The 23,389-nt window shown below is 49.7% G+C and overlaps 1 protein-coding gene and 1 pseudogene across 5 annotated transcripts in view; both read right to left on the bottom strand.

The window, feature by feature from the left end:
• LOC136165144 (UL16-binding protein 3-like) overlaps positions 1 to 393 on the bottom strand; it is a 43,575-nt gene extending 43,182 nt beyond the window's left edge. For all 5 annotated transcript variants that reach the window (XM_065931133.1, XM_065931135.1, XM_065931132.1 and 2 more), the window contains exon 1: positions 221 to 393. In XM_065931133.1, coding sequence (XP_065787205.1) covers positions 221 to 308 — 88 coding nt within the window. In that variant the 5' untranslated portion in view covers positions 309 to 393. The remainder of the gene's footprint in view (positions 1 to 220) is intronic.
• Positions 394 to 4,974: 4,581 nt separating this feature from the next.
• On the bottom strand, positions 4,975 to 19,557 carry LOC136164159 (tyrosine-protein kinase RYK-like; annotated as a pseudogene).
• Between the last annotated feature and the right edge of the window lie 3,832 nt (positions 19,558 to 23,389).

Genomic DNA, 23,389 nt, shown 5'->3' with positions numbered 1-23,389 from the left:
CTGCCTCCCCTCCCTTCCTGCTGGGATTCCTTTTTCACCCAGATCTTGGCTCTTCCCTGCCGGGGACGGCAACCAGGAGCCCAGCGGGAAAGGAGCGCGCGGAGCTTTAAAAGCAGGAGGCGGCCCCCCGCGGCGTTCCCCGAACCGCCTGGGACACCCCCATCCCTCTCGGGTCTTAAGGCCCCGTGTCCGCTCCCCGCCGCTTAATCCCCGAACTCACAGCCTCGCGCCGCGGAGATACTGAGCCGCCCGAGTAGAAGCAGAGCCGCGAATCCAAGAGGCGCTCTGGGCCCAGCCGTCCAGTCCATCCCCACCTGGAAACTGGTTGGATCCGACTATTTATAGAAGAAGCTGTTTACAGGTGGCTAGCTCTGTTCTCCAGGCCAATCTCCGCCCCGCCCTCCTCCCCGCGTCACTGACGCCGGCAGTTGCTGCCCCCTCCTGACTCCTGTCTCTTACTGTCCCTCAGCGTCTCTTTTCTCCTCCGAGTCCTTCCGGCCCCTCAGCCTTCCTCCCCATTCCCGCTTGCAGTCCTTCCTGTGGTGGTGGTTTACTCGCTCAGTCGTGTCCGACTCTTGGCGACCCCGAGGCTGTAGCCCGCCGGGCGCCTCTATCCCTGGGGATTCTCTAGGCAGGAGTACTTCAGTGGGTCGCCATGCCCTCCTCCTTGGGATAGTTTCGACCCTGGAATCGAAGCCGGATGTCCTACGTTGCTGGCAGAGTGTTTACTGACTGAGCTTGGAGGGAAGCCCTGCTTTCCTTAAGAGACTCAAGATCCCCTCCAAACCGCCCCCACCGCACCAGAAAAACCACCACCCCCACCGGAGAACTCTGCGAATCTCTTGAAAGGGCCTGGAGACAGCGCTTAACTGCAGTGTCATCAGCAATATATTTTCTAGTAGTTTCTGTCCCATAGTAGTCCTAGACCTTTTGTGGGCCAAAGTGATTATATTCTCCCAATGGACTTGTGAATGTGATCTTAGCATGAGCACAATCATAGGAGAGAAAAGCCTCTACTGTCCACCTGGCCTTGAACAGGTCTGGGCTGAGGATCGATGGTGAAGTTACAGGACAGAGAGTGAGCGTCTGTGAAGGCAAACCGCAGAGAGGGTGAGGGTGGGAGAAGAAGACCCATAGGCCTCCTCCCCCAGGGCTGTGGCAGCAGAGGAAGGCTGCGGGCTGGGCTGACAGACCAGGACCCCTGCCTGCCCTCCCATCACCAGGCACGACTGAGGAAGACGACGAAGCCTCAGGCAGGCAGGAAACCCCACAGCCCTGGATACGCCCCGTTTCCACTCTGCTTACAAGCTTCCCACATGGGACGAACCAACACATACGTTTCCAGGGACGGGCCAGGCTGGTTCAGAAGGAAAGGCCCAAACCCAGAGGATGTCAGGTTCTCTCTGAGTGTCTGTGGGAGATGCAGAGGGTAAGGGGGCTGTTCCCGAGGAAGCGGATCACAGCCAGTGGGGGTGTGGGTGGGGAGGATGAGCACAGAACCCAAAGGTGGAAAAGGGAGAGTTAATAATTACGGGTCACTGGGCTTAGCAAGGCCGGGGAGACGCTGCTGATCTCCCACTAGGATGGGTCTTGGAAGCCTGGAGAAAGGCCTGGCCCACAGGGCATGAAAGAGAAATTCCAGAACTTCTGAGGCAGGTGGTGGAGGAGGGGATCCAAGGCTCAGAGAAGTGACTCTGCAGGGCGGACACGGTGTGAAAGGGCAGGAAGTGGGCAGTCCACCAGCTCCATGGGAAAGCCTGATGGAATCTATGGAGCCCGAGAGGAAAGCGTGGATGAGAAGCATCTCCAATAGCTCCAGGATGATTTTTGCAGAAGGTCAGGGATGGTGGTAGAACATGGTGTTCCTGTGGGCTTCCATCAGGAACAGGGATGGAAGTTGTAGAAAAATCAGATTCCAGGTGGGGGTGCTCTAGGTCAGCAGAATAGTAGGTGCAGGGATCAAAGTGATTAGAGAGTCTCAATGCCAGCCAAGGCCTGACTGCAGAGAATATGATGCTGGCTCATTTCACAGTGCGACCCTAAAGGCAAACAGATGGGCAGGAACCTAGATACAAACTGTACCATTGAAAGAATTAAAGAGAGACAGCATAGAAGGCTGGATGATCAGGAAGCCAAAGGCAGCCATCCCTACCAAACATCTGATCCAGGCCCATTTTCTGGATCTGAGCCACTTCTCAGAAGGTATCACCAGAGAAAGAAGCCACATTCTAAAAAGGAGGGCCCTTTCATCACCACATCTAGTGCAAAATTCCTTCCATTCTTTCCCAAAGAGCCACATGGTTAATTGCTGGGGTAAGTGAACCTGCAGAAGCAGAAACTACTCTCACATTCATATTGCACCTAGTGTGTTTCTAGTATCAGGCACAAGAACCATAGCATCATCAGTTCAGTTCTGTTCAGTTCAGTTCAGTCGCTCAGTCGTGTCTGGCTTTTTGCGACTCACATGAATCACAGCACGCCAGGCCTCCCTGTCCATCATCAACTCCAGGAGTTTACTCAAACTCATGTCCATCGAGGTGGTGATGCAATCCAGCCATCTCATCCTCTGTTGTCCCCTCCTCCTCCTGCCCCCAATCCCTCCTAGCATCAGGGTCTTTTCCAATGAGTCAGGTCTTCACATCAGGTGGCCAGAGTATTGGAGTTTCAGCCTCAGTATCAGTCCTTCCAGTGAACAGCCAGGACTGATCTCTTTAGGATGAACTGGTTGGATCTCCTTGCAGTCCAAGGGACTCTCGAGAGTCTTTTCCAACATGACAGTTCAAAAGCATCAATTTTTCGGTGCTCAGCTTTCTTTATAGTCCATCTCTCATATCCATACATGACCACTGGAAAAACCATAGCCTTGACTAGACGGACCATTGTTGGCAAAGTAATGTCTTTGCTTTTTAATATGCTATCTAGGTTGGTCATAACTTTCCTTCCAAGCAGTAAGTGTCTTTTAATTTCATGGCAGCAGTCACCATCTGCAGTGATATTGGAGCCCAAAAAATAAAGTCTGACACTGTTTCCACTGTTTCCCCATCTATTTGCCATGAAGTGATGGGACCAGATGCCATGATCTTAGTTTTCTGAATGTTGAGCTTTAAGCCAACTTTTTCATTCTCCTTTTTCACTTTCATCATGAGGTTTTTTAGTTCCTCTTCATTTTCTGCCATAAGAGTCGTGTCATCTGCATATCTGAGGTTATTGATATTTCTCCCGGCAATCTTGATTACAGCTTGTGCTTCTTTCAGCCCAGTGTTTCTCATGATGTACTCTGCATAGAAGTTAAATAAGTAGGGTGACAATATACAGCCTTGACACACTACTTTTCCTATTTGGAACCAGTCTGTTGTTCCATGTCCAGTTTTAACTGTTGCTTCCTGACCTGCATATAGGTTTCTCAAGAGGCAGGTCATTTGGTCTGATATGCCCATCTCTTTCAGAATCTTCCAGATTTATTGTGACCTATACAGTCAAGGCTTTGGCGTAGTCAATAAAGCAGAAATAGATGTTTTTCCTGAAACTCTCTTGCTTTTTTGATGATCCAGCGGATGCTGGCAATTTGATCTCTGGTTCTTCTGCCTTTTCTAAAACCAGCTTGAACATCTGGAAGTTCACGGTTCACATATTGCTCAAGCTTGGCTTGGAGAATTTTGAGCATTCCTTTACTAGCGTGTGATATGAGTGCAATTGTGCGGTAGTTTGACCATTCTGTGGCATTGCCTTTCTTTGGGATTGGAATGAAAACTGGCCTTTTCCAGTCCTGTAGCCACTGCTGAGTTTTCCAAATTTGCTGGCATATTGAGTGCAGCACTTTCCCAGCATCATCTTTGAGGATTTGAAATAGCTCAACTGGAATTCCATCACCTCCACTAGCTTTGTTCGTAGTGATGCTTTCTAAGGCCCACTTGACTTCACATTCCAGGATGTCTGGCTCTAGGTGAGTGATCACACCATCATGATTATCTGGGTCGTGAAGATCTTTTTTGTACAGTTCTTCTGTGTATTCTTGCCACCTCTTCTTAATATCTTCTGCTTCTGTTAGGTCCATACCATTTCTGGTCCCCCAATTGTTGAAATGATGCTCAGACTACCAGGCCATCAACGGACAGCGGTACAGGTTCTGCTTACAGTTGTTGTCACTGGGTCCACAGACCACAGAGTGGTCATTTCACATGCCCTGGACTTGTGACATGCATGGAGACCTGAGTAGCTAGTAAATTATCGTGGGATGAAGGCTACTGTATTAGTGAATTCCAGATTCAGACTTCAGACCCTACCTCCCCATCCCCAGTAGTATGTGTACACAATATCCTGGAGGAAATATAGAGACAAGTAACCAGGCTATAACCTCTGGAGGGCTTCAGGGTGTGGTCCCTATCCTATCTCCAGTTAATTACTACTGTTCCTTAGGTTTCCTATAATGGTACATAAGAAATATTTTAGGCTTCGCAAACACTAGGTCTCTGATGCAAGCTGCTGTCCCAGCACAAAAGCAGTCGCAATTGGTAAATGAAGAACATGGCTGGAGCTGCTTCTTGGGCAGATAACCCAGCATCAGATATAGGCCCCCAGGGCTGCACAGACCTCTTTGAGACACCGTACCCTTAGCTGGAACGGAGATAACCCAGCATCAGATATAGGCCCCCAGGGCTGCACAGACCTCTTTGAGACACCGTGCCCTTAGCTGGAACTGCACCTCTCTTCTGGATCAAAGGCCCAGCACAAGTCATCACATAAATGGTTCATCAGGAAATTTGATAGGCTGGGCTATTTGGTAACCCTCTTTCAGGTACTCGGTCACATTAAACGAGTAGATGTCCACTTAGGGCATTTGGCCAGAGTCATAAACACCTGGGCTCTTTTAGTAGCAGCATGCTGACTTCTTAGTTGTGGCATGCAGGATCCAGTTCCCCCACAGGGATCGAACCCAGGGCCCTGGATTAGGAGTGTGGAGTCTTAGCCACTGGATCACCAGGGAAGGCTGGAGAACTCATTATTAACCAGACTTTCAAAAGCCATCCATTGATCCTGTGTTTTTGTTGTTCCCCAGACTGTGAGAGTCCATGGGGAACAAGACTCTGGAGAGGGACTGGCTTTGCTCTTAACTTGAAATTGTTCAATGACAGAGCTCCTAGCTGCCAGGTCTTTGTGGAGGGCTTCCTTCTGACCAGGTAGCTCATTCCACAGGCAATCTGAGCAGTCATGTGAACTAGCTTGTTGAGAAGTTGCCTGCGGATTATTGGCCTCTACATATTTGCACTGTCATAAAAACAATTTAAGGAACCCCCAGGTCATGTAAGGCAATCCACCATGGGCTTTCCCCTTCTTCTGTTCACACGTGTGTAATAGGAAGATTTCTGTGATGAAGATCTCCTAGCTTACAACTTTCAGGGAACATTGTTGTCACCTGAATTTCAGAAGCTTGATCTCTAACTCCTTTTACAAATGCTTGTTGCTCTTTATCTGGATCTTTTTCTTTCATCCAAATAAACCCCATGGAAAGTACACCAAAAGGTACCTTCCTAAAGTACATCTTTTGAGTTCCTCTCCCTGGTTAGATATTTTGATATCATTCACTTAGCTTTGGCCTCCAAAAGAGTGACACTTCTCAAGTCCTACTCCTCTACCCACAAGGGAGGATAACTAGAGATGGGAGCTGTATTGTTGGGTGTGTTGCCTCTCACATACTGAGACATCTGAGAACGACTGGGACTGAGACAGGCCTTGGGAACTACTGCTGGTGCTGATGCTATCTTCCAGTTCAATCCTTTTCACACTATGAAGATACAAAACAGCTAATACTAGTACTACAAGAAATACAACTGGACAGCAAATCCCTAGGCTGATATAAAACACACATGTAGACACGGCTGGAGCTGCATGTGTGGGATCATAAATGGGTTCCTCTGCTGGTCGTTTTGTCCAAGGCTGAAGTTTTACTTCCTCATTTTCTGGATCGCAGCTCTAAGACTGTGAAGCTTTCAGAAGTTACTGTCAAGTTGAGCTGCGTTTAGTATCATAACTTCAGAATCTACTTTGCCAGGACAGGACAGCTGGAGCCCAAACACTGATACAGTGCGTGGGAGTTCCGGGGGCAGGGGGCGCCGGGGCGGCAGGCAGCCTAGCGGACCCGAGCGGCACCGGCGGCGGCCTTTGGCATGCGCGCCCCCGGGAGACCGGCCCGCACATCCGTCCCGCTAGGAGCTCCCGCCTCCACCGCCCAGGAGAAGCTCGACCACCCGCCGCCGCTCACCCCCACCCAGGCCCCCGGATGGCCGAGGATATCTCTTCGCCCAGGCCGCCCTGCAGGTGTTAACTGATCGGTGATAAAGAGCGCTGGTCCTTCAAGGGCCGACAGCAGCAGGGACCAGAAGGGGCTCTGCGTGCAGATCGCGGGCTTGTGCTTCTCGGGGCGGCTCTGGGTGCCTTCCCCGCGGGGAGGCTGACGGGTCCCAGCCCGCCGGGCTCCAGGACTCCCACTTCCCACGGGGTGGGGTGGGCCCTGGGGGGCCTCAACAGCATTCCCTGTAGAGTCCCGGCCCCCTCTTCTCCTAGCGTCACCTCCCAAACTCCCCGCATTACTGCTTCACCCAAGGCACCTTGTTCTGCCCCAGAGAGCAGGCAAGTAGCCCGGGAGAGCCACCGAGGGACATAGGGGCCAGGGGAAGGGAAAGAGGAGGGGCCGGCGGGGCCACCCCGCGGGAAATTTCGCGAATCCTCGCGCATGCCTCCACCGTTTATGTCGTAATGCACCCAACTTCCCCACGCCCCCTCCCCCACCGCAGGTTTCCCGCCCGAACTCCCCGCCTGGCGTCAGGCTGAACCAGACAATGAGAAGCAGGACCAGGAAGCCAAGAAGGGTCTCGGGGCCACCCATCTCTCCCTTTGCCACCTGGATCTCAATTTTTCTGGAGAGGAGGGTGCCAGGTCAGCGCAGCGGATCCTTTCCAGGAAGGCAGGCTCAGCACTGCTTTGGCCGCCGGGCTTTCCCCCGCGCGGAGGCCACGCCCCGGACACAGCGGCTGCTGAGCTGCGGTTACGGGGTGAGAACGCTTACTTCCTGGACGCTGTTCATTCGCTGCCTCAAGGGCTGTTGCCACTGCCTCCTCCTCCCACTCCTTGGAGCTGTACTTGACCTGTGCTTGGGCTGCTGATAGCCAGACTTTTTTTAGTTCGATCATTTTGGTCTCCCTAATTAATACAAATTGATCAGAGGTCAGGGAAGAATTTCTGGCAAGAAGCTCATGGAGGGGAGAGCTCAGGGCTTCCTCCTTCCCCATCCTGAGCTTGCCTTGGATGATCACTGACCTTTCCACTGTACTGAGTTTCCTCAGGGTTCCCCACACCATCTTATGAAAACCTGAAGGAGCTTTTCAGCCAGCCCAGTTACTGTTTCTGGTGCCAGTTCTGGTGGCAAACTTACTTGATAAACATCCTCTGTGTCCTGACCCTTCCACTGACCTGCCCTTCTCTCATCTCTCTCCCTCTCCTCCGGCTTCCTGAGTGCCAGTGACACAATAGTATTGAAATTAGGCCAGTTCATCACTCTGCAAATTTGTTTCGGTTCCATGTTTTTATTTTTCTTTCAGAATGTCAATGCCAATGCACTTTGAAGAAGGATTCTGTGTAATTCTACAGATTGTTTGTCCCTCCTTTTTTTTTGTATAATTGTACAACCTTTGAAGATTACATAAGTTATAATGATCCAGTATTATTTGTCATTCAAAAAAAAAAAAAAACTTTCTCTTCCTTCCAGAAACCATCCAGGGGAAATTAAAGTTCCTGAAAGAAGGACAATTCAAGATGGCTTCTACTCTGGTAGAAACAGAAAACAAAAAGATGAGAAAAGGCAATAAAGAAATGGGTCCTCATCAAACTTATATACTTTTGCACAGCAAAGGAAACCATAAACAAAACAAGAAAGGCAAACTACAGACCGGGAGAAAAGATCTGCAAATGATGTCACCCTTGCAGGTGACAAGGGCTTAATTTTCAAAATATATGAAAAGCTCTTACAACTCAATAATAAATGAAAGGTCGGGCATATTGAGACATGCCCCAGAAAAGTGCCGCAAGGCAAATTCCGGAGGCTGGCTAAATTCTGGGGACCGACCCCCTGCAGCCTGGTCCAATCATGTGCCAACACGGAGCCCTTGGACACTGACCGCCGCTGTAGCCCGCGTTTTCTTCCTTATATGAAAAGACCTGGCTTAAACGCCGGCCCTGGCTATAAAAACCTCTCCCCACCCCTCATACCTCACAGACTCCCTTTGTCCCCTCGCTCACCTGCCCCCAGGAGTTCTGCCTGAGAGCGACTGCCCAATAAAGGCCTTCACCAACGGTCCTTAGAGGCGGCTCTTTCTTCCCTCGGCATTTTCTAACAATGAAGACAAGGAACCCAATCAAAGAATGTGCAGAAGATCTAAATAGACATTTCTCCAAAGAAGGCTGACACATGGCCCATAGGCATGTGAGAAGATGCTCAATATCAATATTTATTATTTTTATTTAATTAAGAATTTTTATTATGTATTGGAGTATGTAGTTGATGAAAAAAGTGTGTTAGTGTCAGGTGTATAGCAAAGTGATTCAATTATACATATACATGTGACTATTTTTTTTTTTTTTTACAAATTCTTTTCCCATTTATGCTATTACAGAATATTGAACAGATTTTCCTATGCCACAGAATAAGTCTTGTTGGTTATCTATTTTAAGTATAATAGTGAGTATGTGTCAATCCTAACCTCCCAGTTTATCTCTCTCCATCACCTATCACCTCTGGATATATGCCCAGGAGTGGGACTGCTGTAACATATGGTAGCTCTGAACCTGCCTGCAATGCAGGAGATCTAGGTTTACTCCCTAGGTCAGGAAGATCTCCTGGAGAAGGAAATGGCAACCCACTTCAGTATTCTTGCCTGGAGAACTCCATGGACAGAGGAGTCTGGTGGGCAACAGTCCCCTGGGTGGCAGAAAGTCGGACACGACTTAGCAGCTAAATCACCACCACATGGTAGCCCTGTTTTTAGTTTTGAAAGGAATCTCCATACCATTCTCCATAGTGTGTGTATCAATTTACATTCCCACCAACAGTGTAGGAGGGTTCCCTTTTCTCCATAGTCTCTCCAGCATTTATTTGTTTAGTTCAGTTCAGTTCAGTCACTCAGTCATGTCTGAATATTGTGAGCCCATGGACTGCAGCACACCAGGCTTCCCTGTCCATCACCAAGTCCCGGAGCATCCTCAAATTCATAGATTTTTCAATATGGCCATTCTGAACAGTGTGAGGTTCCTTGAAGGGGGAAGGAGAACAAATGTCAGAGAATGAGGAGTAAAGCTAACGTGTCTCAGCTCCAGGATCCAGGGAACCTGCTGGGCAACAAGGACAGGCTTTGGGGACAGAGCAGGGTTGGTGCGCACAGGCCTCGCTGCAGAGGCTTCTCTTGTTGCAAAGCCCCGGTTCTGGTTCGCTTGGGCTTCCAAAGCACATGGTTCAGTCATCCCGGGGCACGTGGGACCTTCCCTGACCAGGGTCACACCTGTGTCCCCGGCACTGGCAGGCGAACTCCTATCACTGGCTCACCGGAAAGCCCCCGCCACATCTTCTTTATCCATTCATTTGTCGATTGTCATTTAAGCTGCTTCTATGGCATCTCAATAGCTCAGACCGTAAAGAATCTGCCTGCAATGTGGGAGACCTGGGTTCAGTTCCTGTGTTGGGAAGATCCCCTGGAGGAGTCTATGGCAACCCACTCCAGTATTCCTGCCTGGAGAATCCCATGGACAGAGGAGCCTGGTGGGCCACAGTCCATGAGGTCGCAAGGTGCTGAACACAACCGAGCCTTTAATCACACACACATTCTCCTTCCCCTGAGAGTGTCCAGGCCCGGGTTCCAACCTCTGACCTGGGCCCACAATTCTCCAGCTGAGCGGCCTCAGGTTCTGAGGCCTTGCCCCATGTCTCCCCCAGGGTCTGGGTCATTCTGAGCAGGCCTTCAAGGCATTAATTCTCCTCCAAGAGAAGCAAGGGTTTGGGCCTGTTACTGTCATAATGAAGGAAAATCTATTTCTGCAATGCCCCCGTGGAGCCTCCATCTCACATCAGGGCTGGAGTGACAATGACGTTGTAGCCGAGTTAAGTGTCTGTGAGAGAACTCAGGTACTAGCTGGCATGGGGAGTGCCGACTCACTCTTCATGTGCCCTGCAAAGTTCGTCTGTTGCAACCTTGGCCCTGAATGCGATGGTATCAGGGAAGATGGGTGTGTAGGAAGTGATGGGTGAGTTTAGTTCAATTCAGCTCAGTCTCTCAGTCATGTCTGACTCCTTGGGACCCCCTTGGACTGCAGCACGCCAGGCTTTCCTGTCCATCACCAACACCCAGAGCTTGCTCAAACTCAAAACGATCAAATCAGTGATGCCATCCAACCATCTCATCCTCTGTCATCCCCTTCTCCTCCTGCCTTCAATCTTTCCTGGCATCAGGGTCTTTTCTAATGAGGCAGTTCTTCACATCAGGTGGCCAAAATATTGATGTTTCAGCTTCAGCATCAGTCCTTCCAATGAATAATCAGGACTAATTTCCTTGAGCATGGATGGTTGGATCTCCTTGCAGTCCTAGGGACTCTCAAGAGTCTTCTCCAACACTACACCACAGTTCAAATGCATCAGTTCTTTGGCATTCAGCTTTCTTTATGGTCCAACTCTCACATCTCTACATGACTACGGGAAACCATAGCTTTGACTAGATGAACCCTTGTCTCCAAAGTAATGTCTCTGCCTTTAGTATGCTGTCTAGGTTGGTCATAGCTTTTCTTCCAAGCAGCAAGCTACTTTTAATTTCGTGGCTGAAGTCACCATCTGCAGTGAGTTTAGAGGTCAAGAAACAAAATTCTGTCACTGTTTCCATTGTTTCCCCATCTATTTGCCATGAAGTGATGAGACCAGATGCCATGATCTTTGTTTTCTGAATATTGAGTTTAAGTCAGCTTTTTCACTCTCCTCTTTCAGTTTCAATAAGAGGCTCGTTAGTTCTTTTTTGCTTTCTGCTTTCTGCGGTGTTATCTGCATATCTGAGGTTACTGATATTTCTCTCGACAGTCTTGATTCCAGCTTGTGCTTCATCCTGCCAGGCATGTCGTATGATATACTCTGCCTATAAGTTAAATAAGCAGGGTGACAATATACAGCCTTATTGTGCTCCTTTCCCTATTTGGAACCAGTCTGTTGTTCCATGTCTAGTTCTAACTGTTGCTTCTTGACCTGCATACAGATTTCTCAGGAGGCAGGTCAGGTGGTCTGGTAATCCCATCTCTTTAAGAACTTAGCAGAGTTTGTTGTGATCGACACAGTCAAAATAATGGGTGAGAACCATTATAGAAAATGACCCTGTGTTCCCCCCACCCTTCCACACGGTGAGTGCACCGTGAGAAGACAGCCCTCTGTGAACCAGACATCTTCCACTGCCTTGATCTTGGACTTGCCAGATTCCAGAACCATGGGGAAAACTTTCCTGTTGTTTTTAAGCCACCCAGTGTATGTTACTTGTTTTAGCAGTCCCAAGGGACTCAGACAGGGAGGAAGGGAGCTCTCAAAATCCTGGTGTCTATAACACGGGGTTCAAGTCCCCTGAAAGGCAGGACAGGCAGAGGGGACCCCAGAGTTAGGTCTTTCCACCCTTCCCACATCCCCACTGGTGTCTGCATTTAGCCCCTGATATTCTGTGGCTGAGGACTTCCCCAGGGTATATGCTGATGCAAGGACAGTAGCCCAGCACACGCTGGGGAGAGGAGTCAGCTACATGGAAAGGAGAGCGCCAAGGGCAGAACATGTGAAAAAAATATGTGACCGTGTCTGAATCCCGCAGTTATCAACCTAGCTGAGAAAACAAACCGTCCCATGGAAAGTAGTGGTAAGTATTAGGGTGACCTCTTCAGGACAGCAGGGAGGACTTGGCAAGGTGGGCATTGGCTCTGGGGTTTCCTGGAGGGGGGCCAAGGGGAGGTGTGTGGGGGGGGTGGGGTGGAGGGTGCTGGGGTTGGAGGGGGAAAGGGGGAGGGGGGAGGGAGGGGAGGTTGTATTTAAAAGCTGCTGGGGAGTAGTCTCCAAGGTCACAGCTCAGGCTCCCAAGTTCCCACTTTTCTGTCGAAGTTGCTTCTGCTCCCGCTGGACAGAGCCTAGGACACACGGGCCGTGAGGGTCTAAGGGTGGGCCTGGGGGTTTTGCCATGAAGGCTCCTGGCTTCCCAGCTGATCTGCTGGACAGACCTGGGAACACCTGCGATGAGCGGTAAGAGATGAGGGAAGGTAGGGAGAAGGGCGAGGTGGGGGGGAAGGAGTTGGGGGACAGTGAGGGGTCTGGGCCTGGAGAGGTGGGAGGGCCTCGGTGGCGAGGGGTGGGGCCCTGCCCCACCTGTTGCGCCCCCCACAGGAGTCCCTCCCCCGGAGTTTAGTAGGCAGGAGGGGATTGAAGGGAATCCTATTGCTCAGAGGCTTGAAAATGAAAGTCACTCAGTCAGCTCCAACTTACAGTCCATGGAACTCTCCAGGCCAGAACACTGGAGTGGGTAGCCTTTCCTTTCTCCAGGGGATCGTCCCACCCGAGGAATCGAATCCAGGTCTCCCATATTGCAGGCGGATTCTTTACCAGCTGAGCCACCAGGGAAGCCCACGAATACTGGAGTGGGTAGACTTTATCTTCTCCAGGGGATCTTCCTGACCCAAGAATCAAACCGGGGTCTCCTGCATTGAAGGCAAATTCTTTACCAACTGAGCTATCAGGGAAGCCCCAGGCTGACGAAACACTGAGGGAGGGAACGCAGTTCAGCCTCTGGGCCTGGGGGAGGCATCAGCTGGTGAAGGCAGGTGACACTGCTTGACACCTGTCACAAGACAGATATTTTTGTGTGGTGTTTCCAAGCTGAAGAAAGAAAGTAAATGATAAAGCGTAAAGAGGAGAGAGAAAAAGTTGGCTTAAAGCTCAACATTCAGAAAACTAAGATCATGGCATCTGGTCCCATCACCTCATGGCAAATAGATGGGGAAACAGTGGAAACAGTGTCAGACTTTATTTTTCTGGGCTCCAAAGTCACTGCAGATGGTGATTGCAGCCATGAAATTAAAAGACACTTACTCCTTGGAGTGAAAGTTATGGCCAACCAAGACAGCATATTGAAAAGCAGAGACATTACTTTGTCAACAAGGTCCGTGTAGTCAAGGCTGTGGATTTTCCAGTGGTCATGTATGGATGTGAGAGTTGGACTGTGAAGAAAGCTGAGCACCGAAAAATTGATGCTTTTGAACTGTCATGTTGGAAAAGACTCTTGAGAGTCCCTTGGACTGCAAGGAGATCCAACCAGTCCATCCTAAAGGAGATCAGTCCTGGGTATTCATTGGAAGGACTGACACGGAAGCTGAAACTCCAATACTTTGGCCACTTCATGTGAAGAGCTGACTCATTAGAAAAGACCCTGATGTTGGGAGGGATTGGGGGTGGGAGGAGGAGGGGATGACAGAGGGTGAGATAGTTGGATGGCATCACTGACTCGATGGACATGAGTTTGGGTAAACTCCGGGGGTTGGTGATGGACAGGGAGGCCTGGTGTGCTGCAATTCTTGGGGTCGCAAAGAGTCAGACACGGCTGAGTGACTGAACTGAACTGCACCGAACTGAACAGCTTCTTCCCTGTCCCGGCCAATGTTTGGTTCCCTTGGGACCTCGGGGTGATGCTGTGCAGGCCAGAGGGTCCAGGCCCAGAGAAGGGAGAAGCTGGGGAGCCGGTCACATCTGAGGCCTCTTCAACACTAGTCCTGACGCACTGCTCACCCCACACTCTCCATGCACACCTGTCCTCCCACACTTCAGCCCCGAGAGTTACACATACAAGCCCCCTCGGCGTCCACAGCGCCCTACATCACCCACAGCCCCCCTGACTCTCCAGCCTCCCACACAGCCCCCCTCACACACACGTGCTCCCCACACAGGCTTCACGCTTCTCACTCATATCTTTCCATGCTTCCGCACATCACCCGTCCTGAAACTGTCCGTGCAGGTCTCCTCACACCCGCTTCCCTCCGTGCACACCCCACCCCCCACCCCCACACACTTCCTTTCACACACAAGTGCCCGCTTGCCTGCCCCACTGGCTCTCCACTCTCTGCAAAGTCACACCGCGTTCCCTTCCCTCAGGGACCCTGGCTTCCTCACACTGTCTGTACACACTGCTTCACACAAATTCCACACAGAAGGCTCCCGTCTACTTCCGTTGCCCTCCAGAAACTTTCCCCTCACGGCATTTCCCTTCACTCTCCTCCTCTCTGGGTCCCCAGGGGATCGCCTCCCAGGCCCTCTGCGTACACATACTGTCCACTCCCCTTCTGCCCCAGGCTCACCTATCCACACTCACACACACATACACACACACACACACACATCAAGGGTCCCAACATTCTCACAAACTAGTTGTGGCTGCTCTCCACACATCCAAGACACTCTTTCCAGCATTCCCTCACTCTCTTCACATTCGCCTTCCTATCACAGATTAGTGTCACTGCCCCACACAACCTAAGAGGGAAATGGCAGCCCACTCCAGCATTCCTGCCTGGAGAATCCCATGGACGGAGGAGCCGGGAGGGCTACAGTGCACAGGGTCGCAAAGCGTCAGACATGACTGAGCAGCTAACACAGTCATTCCTCTCTCCTGCCCTCCTCCTCTCACGCACACACTCTCTCTCTGTCTCTGTCTCTGTCTCTCTCTCTCTCTCTCACACACACAGTCACACTGACCAGTTCTCCCCAAGATACTGGGCCTTCCAGCTGCCCCAAAGCCACACACAGCTCAGGGTGGTTCTGGGAAGGGGCTGGCTGCCAGGACTCCGCCCCAGGGCTGAGCCAGGAATTTTAGGTCTCTGTCTGGGTCCTACCTGGAATCGTGCCTTTCTCCTTTTTAATGCTCCAACCCCATATCTAAAACTACTTACCAAACATGCTCCTACTGGCATACAGACCCGAGTGCCCACAAACAGTCACCTTCATGCATTAATCAACCTAAAATGAACGTTTGTGTGTTGTGCTAAATAGAAATCCTCTTTTAGTTACAGGATTAGTCAGTTCTCCCATTGTCATGTATTGATTAGTGTTCCCTTCGCTGGTATTTCCTACCTCCTCTACTAGGTGTCATGTTTCTAGACGTCCCTGGGTCTGTTTCTTGGCTCTTTTCTAAAACTGCTCTCCTGCCTTCATTCTTGCTCACCAGTTCCCTTTGCGCTGGGAATGCAGCCTAAGCCCCCGCGAGCTTGCTTGGGACAGTGAAGTCTTCATAAAGAATTACCAAAAACTCTGGCTTGAAACCAATAAAATTTATTCTTTCAAGACTGTTAGGGTTAGAAGTCTGAAATCAAGGTGTCAGTAGGGCCCTCTCTGAAGGCTCTAAGGGAGGCTCCATCTTGTGTCTTCCTGACTACTGGTGGTTGCATGGAGAAGGAAATGGCAACCCACCCAGTATTCCTGCCTGGAGAATCTCATGGACAGAGGAGCCTGGTGGGCTGCAGTCCATGGGGCCGCAAAGAGGCAGACATGACCGAGGTACCGTGCACAGCTCTGTGGTTCCCAGAACCCCTTGGCGTTGCGGAGCTCGTGTCTATTTCTGTCCTTCCATGACACTCTTCTCATGGGTCTTGTCTTCCTGTATCAGTGTCTTCTTTGCGTGTCCACATTTCTCTCTCCTGGTAAAAGCACCAGTCACTGGATTAGAGCCCACCCTAACCCACCCTGACCTCACCTTGGTTGGATTACATCTGCACACACCCTATTTCCAGGTGAGGTCTCCTTCACCTAATGGTAAGGGCTTCAACACATTTCAGCCCCTAAATAAAGGAGTTTCAATAAACATTCATGTGATTCTCATTGGGCAAAATAGATACAGTTTATGATTCAATTCTCTGAATCACTGAATACATTCCTGAGAGGAGCAAACTTCAAGTTTTGTCTAGACATTAGTGAAAACTGAAAGGTTAAAATTTTTTCCAATGTTGTCTTCTTCTCCTCCTGGTATGGATGTATGAGCTCAAACATCCTCTTGGTTTTAGCATTGTTTTAGGTGTTTCTGAGGTCAGCAGGGTTCTCTGTTAGCGAGTTCAGCACAGTCACCCTTTCTTTTTTATTTTTTAAGTGTAATTTATTTTTTTTTCATTTATTTTTATTAGTTGGGTGCTTATTACTTTACAATATAATAGTGGTTTCTGCCATACATTGACATGAATCAGCCATGGATTTACATGTGTTCCCCATCCTGAACCCCTCTCCCACCTCCCTCCCCATTCCATCCCTCTGGGTCATCCCAGTGCACCAGTCCCAAGCACTTATCTCATGCATCCAACCTGGACAGTCACCCTTTCTAAGTGGGAAATATTAATGCAAGAGTTACTTCTCTTCAGTTTTGCTGTGCATGAGCTACTTTAGAGCACCTGATAAGGGTCCATCTAGGTGGTGGATAGTCCTTTAAATAATATCTTTTCCAGTATGCATAATTTCCTGGTTGCATGTCATGGAACATCTAATCTTCATCCATAAATTACTAACATTTAGAATCAAGCTTAGAATGTCTTTTTAATAATTCAGTTACGGGCTTCGCTGTTGGCTCCTTGGTAATGAAACTGCCTGCCAACACAGGAAACACGAGTTCAGTCCCTGTCCGGGAAAATCCCACATGCTGCAACACAACTAAGCTCATGGGCCATGAGTACTGAGGCTGTGCTCTGGAGCTGGAAGCATCAGCTACTGAGCCTGTGTGCCCCAACTACTGAAGCCCACAGCCTGGAGCCTGCGCTCTGCTACCAGAAAAGCCATCACAGTGAGCTGCTCTTGTACTGTAACTAGAGAGCAGCAACTAGAGAAAGTCCACACACAGCAATGAGGACCCAGCACAGCCAGAAATAAATACATCTTAAAAAAATAATTCAGTTAAACTTCACAATAATGGAACACAACAAAAAGGAGTACCTCAGTGTATATATACTTTTGTGTCCAGCACTTGCTTCTCAAATCCTTTTGATGAGGCATCTATGTTTTTACTGTAGTAATTTATTCTTTATTTATTGGGTTATAGTGTTCCATGTGTGACTGTATCACACTTTATCCTTTCTTCTCTTCTGGATACATTATTATGCATTAACATGTCAGTATGTTAATACAGATTTTAATCTACATGATAATTCTACTGGTAACTTCATACTTTTGTGTCATGACATCTAGGCAATTAGCACTTGACTGTGGTTTCTGCATATGTATTAGTCTGCTAGATCTCTAAAGAAAATCTATTTTGCTATACTCAGAACACCAAATATGACACCAAAATGTGGGTTTTAGAAACTCTCCTCCAGGAACCAGGACTGCAACCAAACGTATACTTCTATGTATCACAAAACAGACTGTAACCACTACCACCGACTGTGTGGTTTCAACAAGTCTTCCGGGAAATGAAGACTTTATCACATGAATTAAGAAGAACACATTCAGCTCACAAAAGCATGCAGTAAAATACTATACATGAAAGTGAGTGTGAACACATAAATTATGTCTCATTAAATCACATAAGTATATCCCTAATGCATTATAATCTTAAGAGAATTTTTACAATGCCAACCCCAATTTACAATGCCCTCCACCCCAATTCCACCCCATGAAGGGAAGTCTGATGGAAAGAATAGAACTGGAAGTCTTAACTGATTGTGAGCAAATATTTGACTCTCGCAAATCCTCAAAATGACCAAGCAATACATCTTAAGGGCCCATCAACAGTCGTGCAAATTGAAGGAATTCTTAAGCATAAGCTTCTTTAGCGTCTTGTTAAACCCCACTCTGAGTAGAAGGTAGTATATTAAATCAACAGCCAGACTATCATCAAGGGTCAGTTTTTGCCACCAAGAGTTGGTTTAACATTGTACCTTCTCATAGTCCAGGGAGAAACATCCAGATGATGGAATAGCTGTTAGAACATTGGGGGAAATGTTGAGCTACATAATGCTATCATCAGAGAAGAAAAGGTTTTTTTCATCCAAGGGCTGGGAAAGCCTGAGTAAGGTCTCAGGACAACACCCCACCACATCTACATCATGTACCTGGTGCCCCCATAGGAGAAGACACTTGTCTTCATCCCCACTCCCACTGCACTGTTCTGCTGCCCACACCAGCCTCTTCTACCCCAACAACAGAGTGGTTCCCAACCCTACAGGGAAGAATGGGGGCCCAAGAACAAGACAGAACATCATCTAGGTAAAGATGGGTCCAGTGGACAGGGGCTTGGTGAGACCTGAGGCTCACCTCTCCCAAGTCCTGACCAGAACAACCCTACCTAGGAGCCAGAGGCCGGCCGGCTTCTCACCTGCTGTGGTCCCTGATTTCATCATAAGATTCATGATGATGAAGCAATTCGAACTAACTGGGTGATGATCAATAGGATAATGCAAGTGACCAAAGGGATGGATGCAGACTGGCTGATACCTGGGGCCATTATTAGTGGTTCTAAAATGAAAAAGCAAAAGCCTTGTCAAATCTAAGAATACACCTTCCTCAGCACCTGCTGTCCCTAGAAAGCACATGTTCCCCATAGAGTTACTGACTCACATGAAGCCACTCTTCAGGTCTGGGTGTGGAAATACGAATGGGCTTGTGCTCTGTCTTCATGAAACTAATATTTCTCCTGAGTTGTGTTAGTTGTGTTAGTCATATCCGTTCTTTGTAAGCTCGAGGACTGTAGTCAACCAGCCTCCTCTGTCCATGGGATTCTCCAGGCAAGAATACTGGAGTGGATTACCATTTCCTACTCCAGGGGATCTTCCCAACCCAGGGATTGAACCTGGGTCTCCTACCTTGCAGGCAGATTCTTTACTGTCTGAGCCACTGAGACAGCAAATGTCCGTCTGATTACCTTTCAGGTGGACATGTTTAGCGTGAGAAGTCCTTTTTTAGGAGGAAACAATTAGGGGTATTTAATTCTGTCTGGAAAGGAATAAGGGCTTCATTAAGTGACATTAGAGTTGGTTAAAGCATCAGTACAACAGGGGGGAGAGAAGGCCTGAAAACATAATGTGTATATAGATTTGGGGATGGTCAAGCAGTGCCAGGGGACTGGGTCATTGGTTAATGAGGAAGGGGGCTCCTGTGCTGAGGTTGGTGGGCTGGGAAAGGAGGGTGCTGGCAAGTTCTATGCTATGCCCATGACTGACTCTCCAGACAGAAAGTCCACCAAGAGATCAGTCACTCTCTCCATTCATCATATTTTCAGTTGCACAAACATATGTGCTCATATCCACACATGAAGGCACTAGACCTTTGAAGAAAGCTACCACCTCCCCTAACTCTCCCACACCCGACTCAGTTACCTGTGGCTCTGGGAGCAGCATGTTCTCCCAGTGTTCCAGGAATTCCCTAAGCCAATAACTGCAGTCTCCCGTTGAGATCTTCCTGATGTACTCTGCCAGTTCCTGGTTGCTCTCCCACTCCTCCTTGAGGCCTGTGGCTCCAGGATCGATGACTGTCCAGATTATGTTCATGGTGTCAAGGAGGAGGGCAGTCCGTCCATTGAGGTTGAAGAGCAAGGCTGCACCAGACCATTGTTCAGCTTCACACTGACAACACAGCCTGACCTGCAGGGAGGGAGGACCTGCGCCCCTCTCCCCCCGCCCCCAGACACACAGTGAATCTTTCTGGACTGTCCACAGTCCATCCTCCCCAGTCAGTAAAGTGTGTCTGCACATCTATAGGTCCGTAATCTTCCGACCAGGACCTCCCCCTCTTACCCATCAGGTCCAGCGGGTCTCTAAGGCTGGACCGTGTTCAGTCTTTTCACAGTAAGGGCCTCCCTGCATGCACTCCGCCCCACCCCTCTCTTGCTGTCTCCAGCTCCCCACCCCCTCCCATATTACCCCTCATCTCCTTTCTGTCCAGTTTGATGACAGGCAGGACCATCCTGAGCTTTCTTCCTGCTTCTCCCAGCGTTTGGCTTAATTCAGTCCACGCTTTGGTGTTGTTTACCTCCTCCCCCAGGAAACCCAAAGGTCTGACCTTGTTGCTGTCACTGTCATTCTGGAGGAAAGGCTTTGTGTCCACGGAACCCTGGACTTGACACCAGGGCTGGCCAGGTCTGGACTGAGTTTTGACAGTGAGGTCAAGGCACAGAGAGTGGGCATCTGTGAGAGAAAACCACAGGTGTGTCTGGGAGATTCCCCTCCAGGGCCTGGTTGCAGAGGGAGGGGTCTCTATCCCAAACCCCCTCCTCTGCTGCATCCTCAGTCCTGCCTCATCTTCAACTGTCTGAGCTTTAATCTCTTGGATGCTGTAAGAACGCTGCGACAAGACAAAGGGGCGCCGGAATATCAAAAGGCTTTTATTGGGCAATCGCTCCGGGCAGAGCTCCGCCGCGGGAGCCAAGGGAAAAACGGGAGTCTGCAATCTGCGGGGAGGCGGGGCGACACCTATATACCTATATACCCTATATACCCCGGATACAGAAGTGGGGGGACCAGGGTGCTGATTGGACTTCTAGGTCCCGTGTCGGTTTTTTGATTGGCCGAAGTCTTGGCGCCTTCGCGTCCATCAGTCTGCCTGGCAACGGCCGTTGATTGGTGGATGTCTGTCCCTGGGGCTTATCTGAGACCTTTCGGCGCGGGGCTTCCCTGTCAGAATTTTCTGGCTGGCGCCTTCCAGCATGCGATCAGCGTGACCTTTCAGATGCCACTGTGGATCCCTTGGGTCCAATACTGTTAGCAGGAAGATTTATCTGACACGTTTTTACCATCATGTACCAACTTCTGAGGCAGCAACAACAGAAGACAATGTCTGCCTTCTAGTGGCTTAAAAATCCATCTGAACAAACAGGACTTTCAACACGAGTGGGAACAAAAAGACCACAGAATACAGGCTACATTCAGGATGGGCCCCTAATCAGCAGGAAAGTTTTTACTGCAGAAGGAGGTGGGGTTGGCAGGAGAGGGCAAGCTGCTCCAGGAGCACAGGCGCAGGCACCCAGTCTTGGGCTGGAGTCCCGGCACACTGGGTGTCACCTCCTGGGCAGCCCGTCCAGCTACACCACACCTGATCATCCTCAGAGCTGGAAGACAGGCGCCCACCAGGGTGGAGCCCCTTCCTTTCCCCTCCTCCCCTGCTCCACTCCCCCTGCCAGAGCCCCAGATCCCAGGACACTCACTGCCCAGAGTCTTCCTGGGTTCTATCAGCTGCAGTATCAGCGAAAGATGGCCTGCGGTGTGAGCTAGAGACATTCCTTCCAGCAGTTTTAGAAGAGTAAGGGGCAAATTGTAGCCTGGAGTGTGTCTATACCTCCACCTCTGCCCACCACCGAAAAGTCTTCAGTCTGAGACTGAGGAAGCCCTGTTGAAAAACAATGCAAAGAACAATTATACCGAGGAAGTATCTTGCAAGTATTCAAATGTAATTCCTCATTAAAAACAGCAACAACAACCACAAAAAAAAGCCTCAACATTAAAAAAGAAAATTCACTTTAAATACCCCACCCTCCAAGACCCCTTAACTTTTGTGAACAAAATACTCCAGGTTATGTTGGCTTCTCCCCTCCTTCCAACAAAGGCTGCCCCCACCCCACCCCCGCCTCCCAGCTGCTTCTTTTGCTTTTTTTTCCATCTTCTGCTCAGTCCTCCTGCATTTTTTTTTCCTACCTCCTTCTCCATTCTAACCTGGCAGACTTTGTCTTCACTGATCATGATTCAATCTCTCCCAATGCACCCCAGTGTTAATCCGACTGGCCGCAGGCGACTGCATGTGATCTACAATGGAAGGCGTGTGTACAAGAGTAGTGTTGGAGCCAAGACTCCAGAGAGGCCAGGAGGCAGTAACTAAATCAGTCAGTCAAATCAGTCAGTCAGTCACACAGTCAGTTCCAATAACTGGAGCTAAATGTAGTTAAATGACTTGCTATAACTTGTCATGCTGCCAACTTGACAGCTCGACCGCATGTAAGAGCAGTCTCTTTTTATTCTCTGCTTCCACAATAAATGTAGCTGAATCATCAATTCTATTCAATCCCATAAGGTGTAAAAAGGGTGAAATGTTCCGAGTTCCCTCCTTGAAGAAAAAGAAGGTGAAGAATTTATGTTTTTTGCAATATCAAGATACTGACTTAAGTATTAGTATTAGGAAATAAAATGACTAAAAGAGACACTCACATAATATTTTTCTCTGTTGAAAATACTCTGAAGTTGTTTCTCTGAACAGAGAAAGAATCCTTGAGTCCTGTAATAGAAGATGGTATTTTTCTTGCATTGTCATCATTTGCAACAATGAGATTGCCATACAGAGAAGAGTCTGATTTTTCACAAACTAGAAGACAGAAGGAGTCCTATTTGTGGAGGTTTGTTGTTCAAGTAGTCGAACATTTCATTGCAGGGATTCCATCACTTAGCATCCACGAAAGAGGTAGGATAGATTGGGGAAAAAAAAGAAAAAGAGACTGAGGAGTCTGTTCCCGAGATGTGACAAGAGACACGAGGCAGCGCAGCCACTTGTCATCACAACGGAAATGCAGGCTCCAAACTCCTGGGTCTGACCTCCTGACTCTAAAGTGAACAGAAGGAGAACCAAGGCGGCCAAGCAAAGACTGAGTCCTGAGTCCGACACAGCACCTGTCGGGCTTCCTGGGGGCAGAATCACCTGCAGAAAAGCAAGAGGTGTTCGTCTGGGAGACTGAGGAAATCCTGTCCCTTTACTGGGGCTGCCCCTCCCCAGCTGACCTCCAGCCCCACCCTCACTGAGGGGCTCTTATGTTCTCCACCCCCACCCCCGCCCCAGGCCCAGCAGCTTCTTGTCCCCTCCTATTTCCTTCCTGCATCACAGAGTCATCCCAGGCCCTAACATCCCCTGCTCAGGCTTAGGACTGGAGCCAGTGAGGAATCAATTTGCTACCTTTACTCAGGTCCGGATCCTCCCCGAGGGGGGCCTACAGGGCCAGGGAGCAGGTCCCCGGAGGAGGGGCCTTGCTTCCTGACAGCCCTGGGGGGCTGCAGGCAAACCTCCTTCCTTCGCTCCCCTCCAGCCTCTGAGCCAGCAGCACACACAGCTCTCAGGACCAGGGTCCTTGGCCCCTATCTCTTCCTGGTCCCGCCCAGCTGGGCACCTCCACCTCAGCTCAGGCCCACCATCCCCAGGCACCTCTGCTCAAGGCAGGGCCGCTCAGTGATGGAGGCTCTGGGTCCCAGGAGGCTGGTGACGGGCAGGCCACAGGCTGAGTCAGAACTGCTGCTGCCCCAGGAGCACAGGCCTGGCCTCGCCCCTTCCCACAGTCTCTGCTGGGGGCTCCTGCCTTGCCTGCTTGACCTAAACCACTTCCGGTGAGAATGGGCCTTTGGAGCTGGG

This window comes from Muntiacus reevesi, chromosome 3, assembly GCF_963930625.1.
Source record: "Muntiacus reevesi chromosome 3, mMunRee1.1, whole genome shotgun sequence".
NCBI classification, from domain to species: domain Eukaryota; kingdom Metazoa; phylum Chordata; class Mammalia; order Artiodactyla; family Cervidae; genus Muntiacus; species Muntiacus reevesi.
The sequence above is the reverse complement of the archived record's forward strand: the minus strand, read 5'-3'. Positions and strand labels throughout refer to the sequence as shown.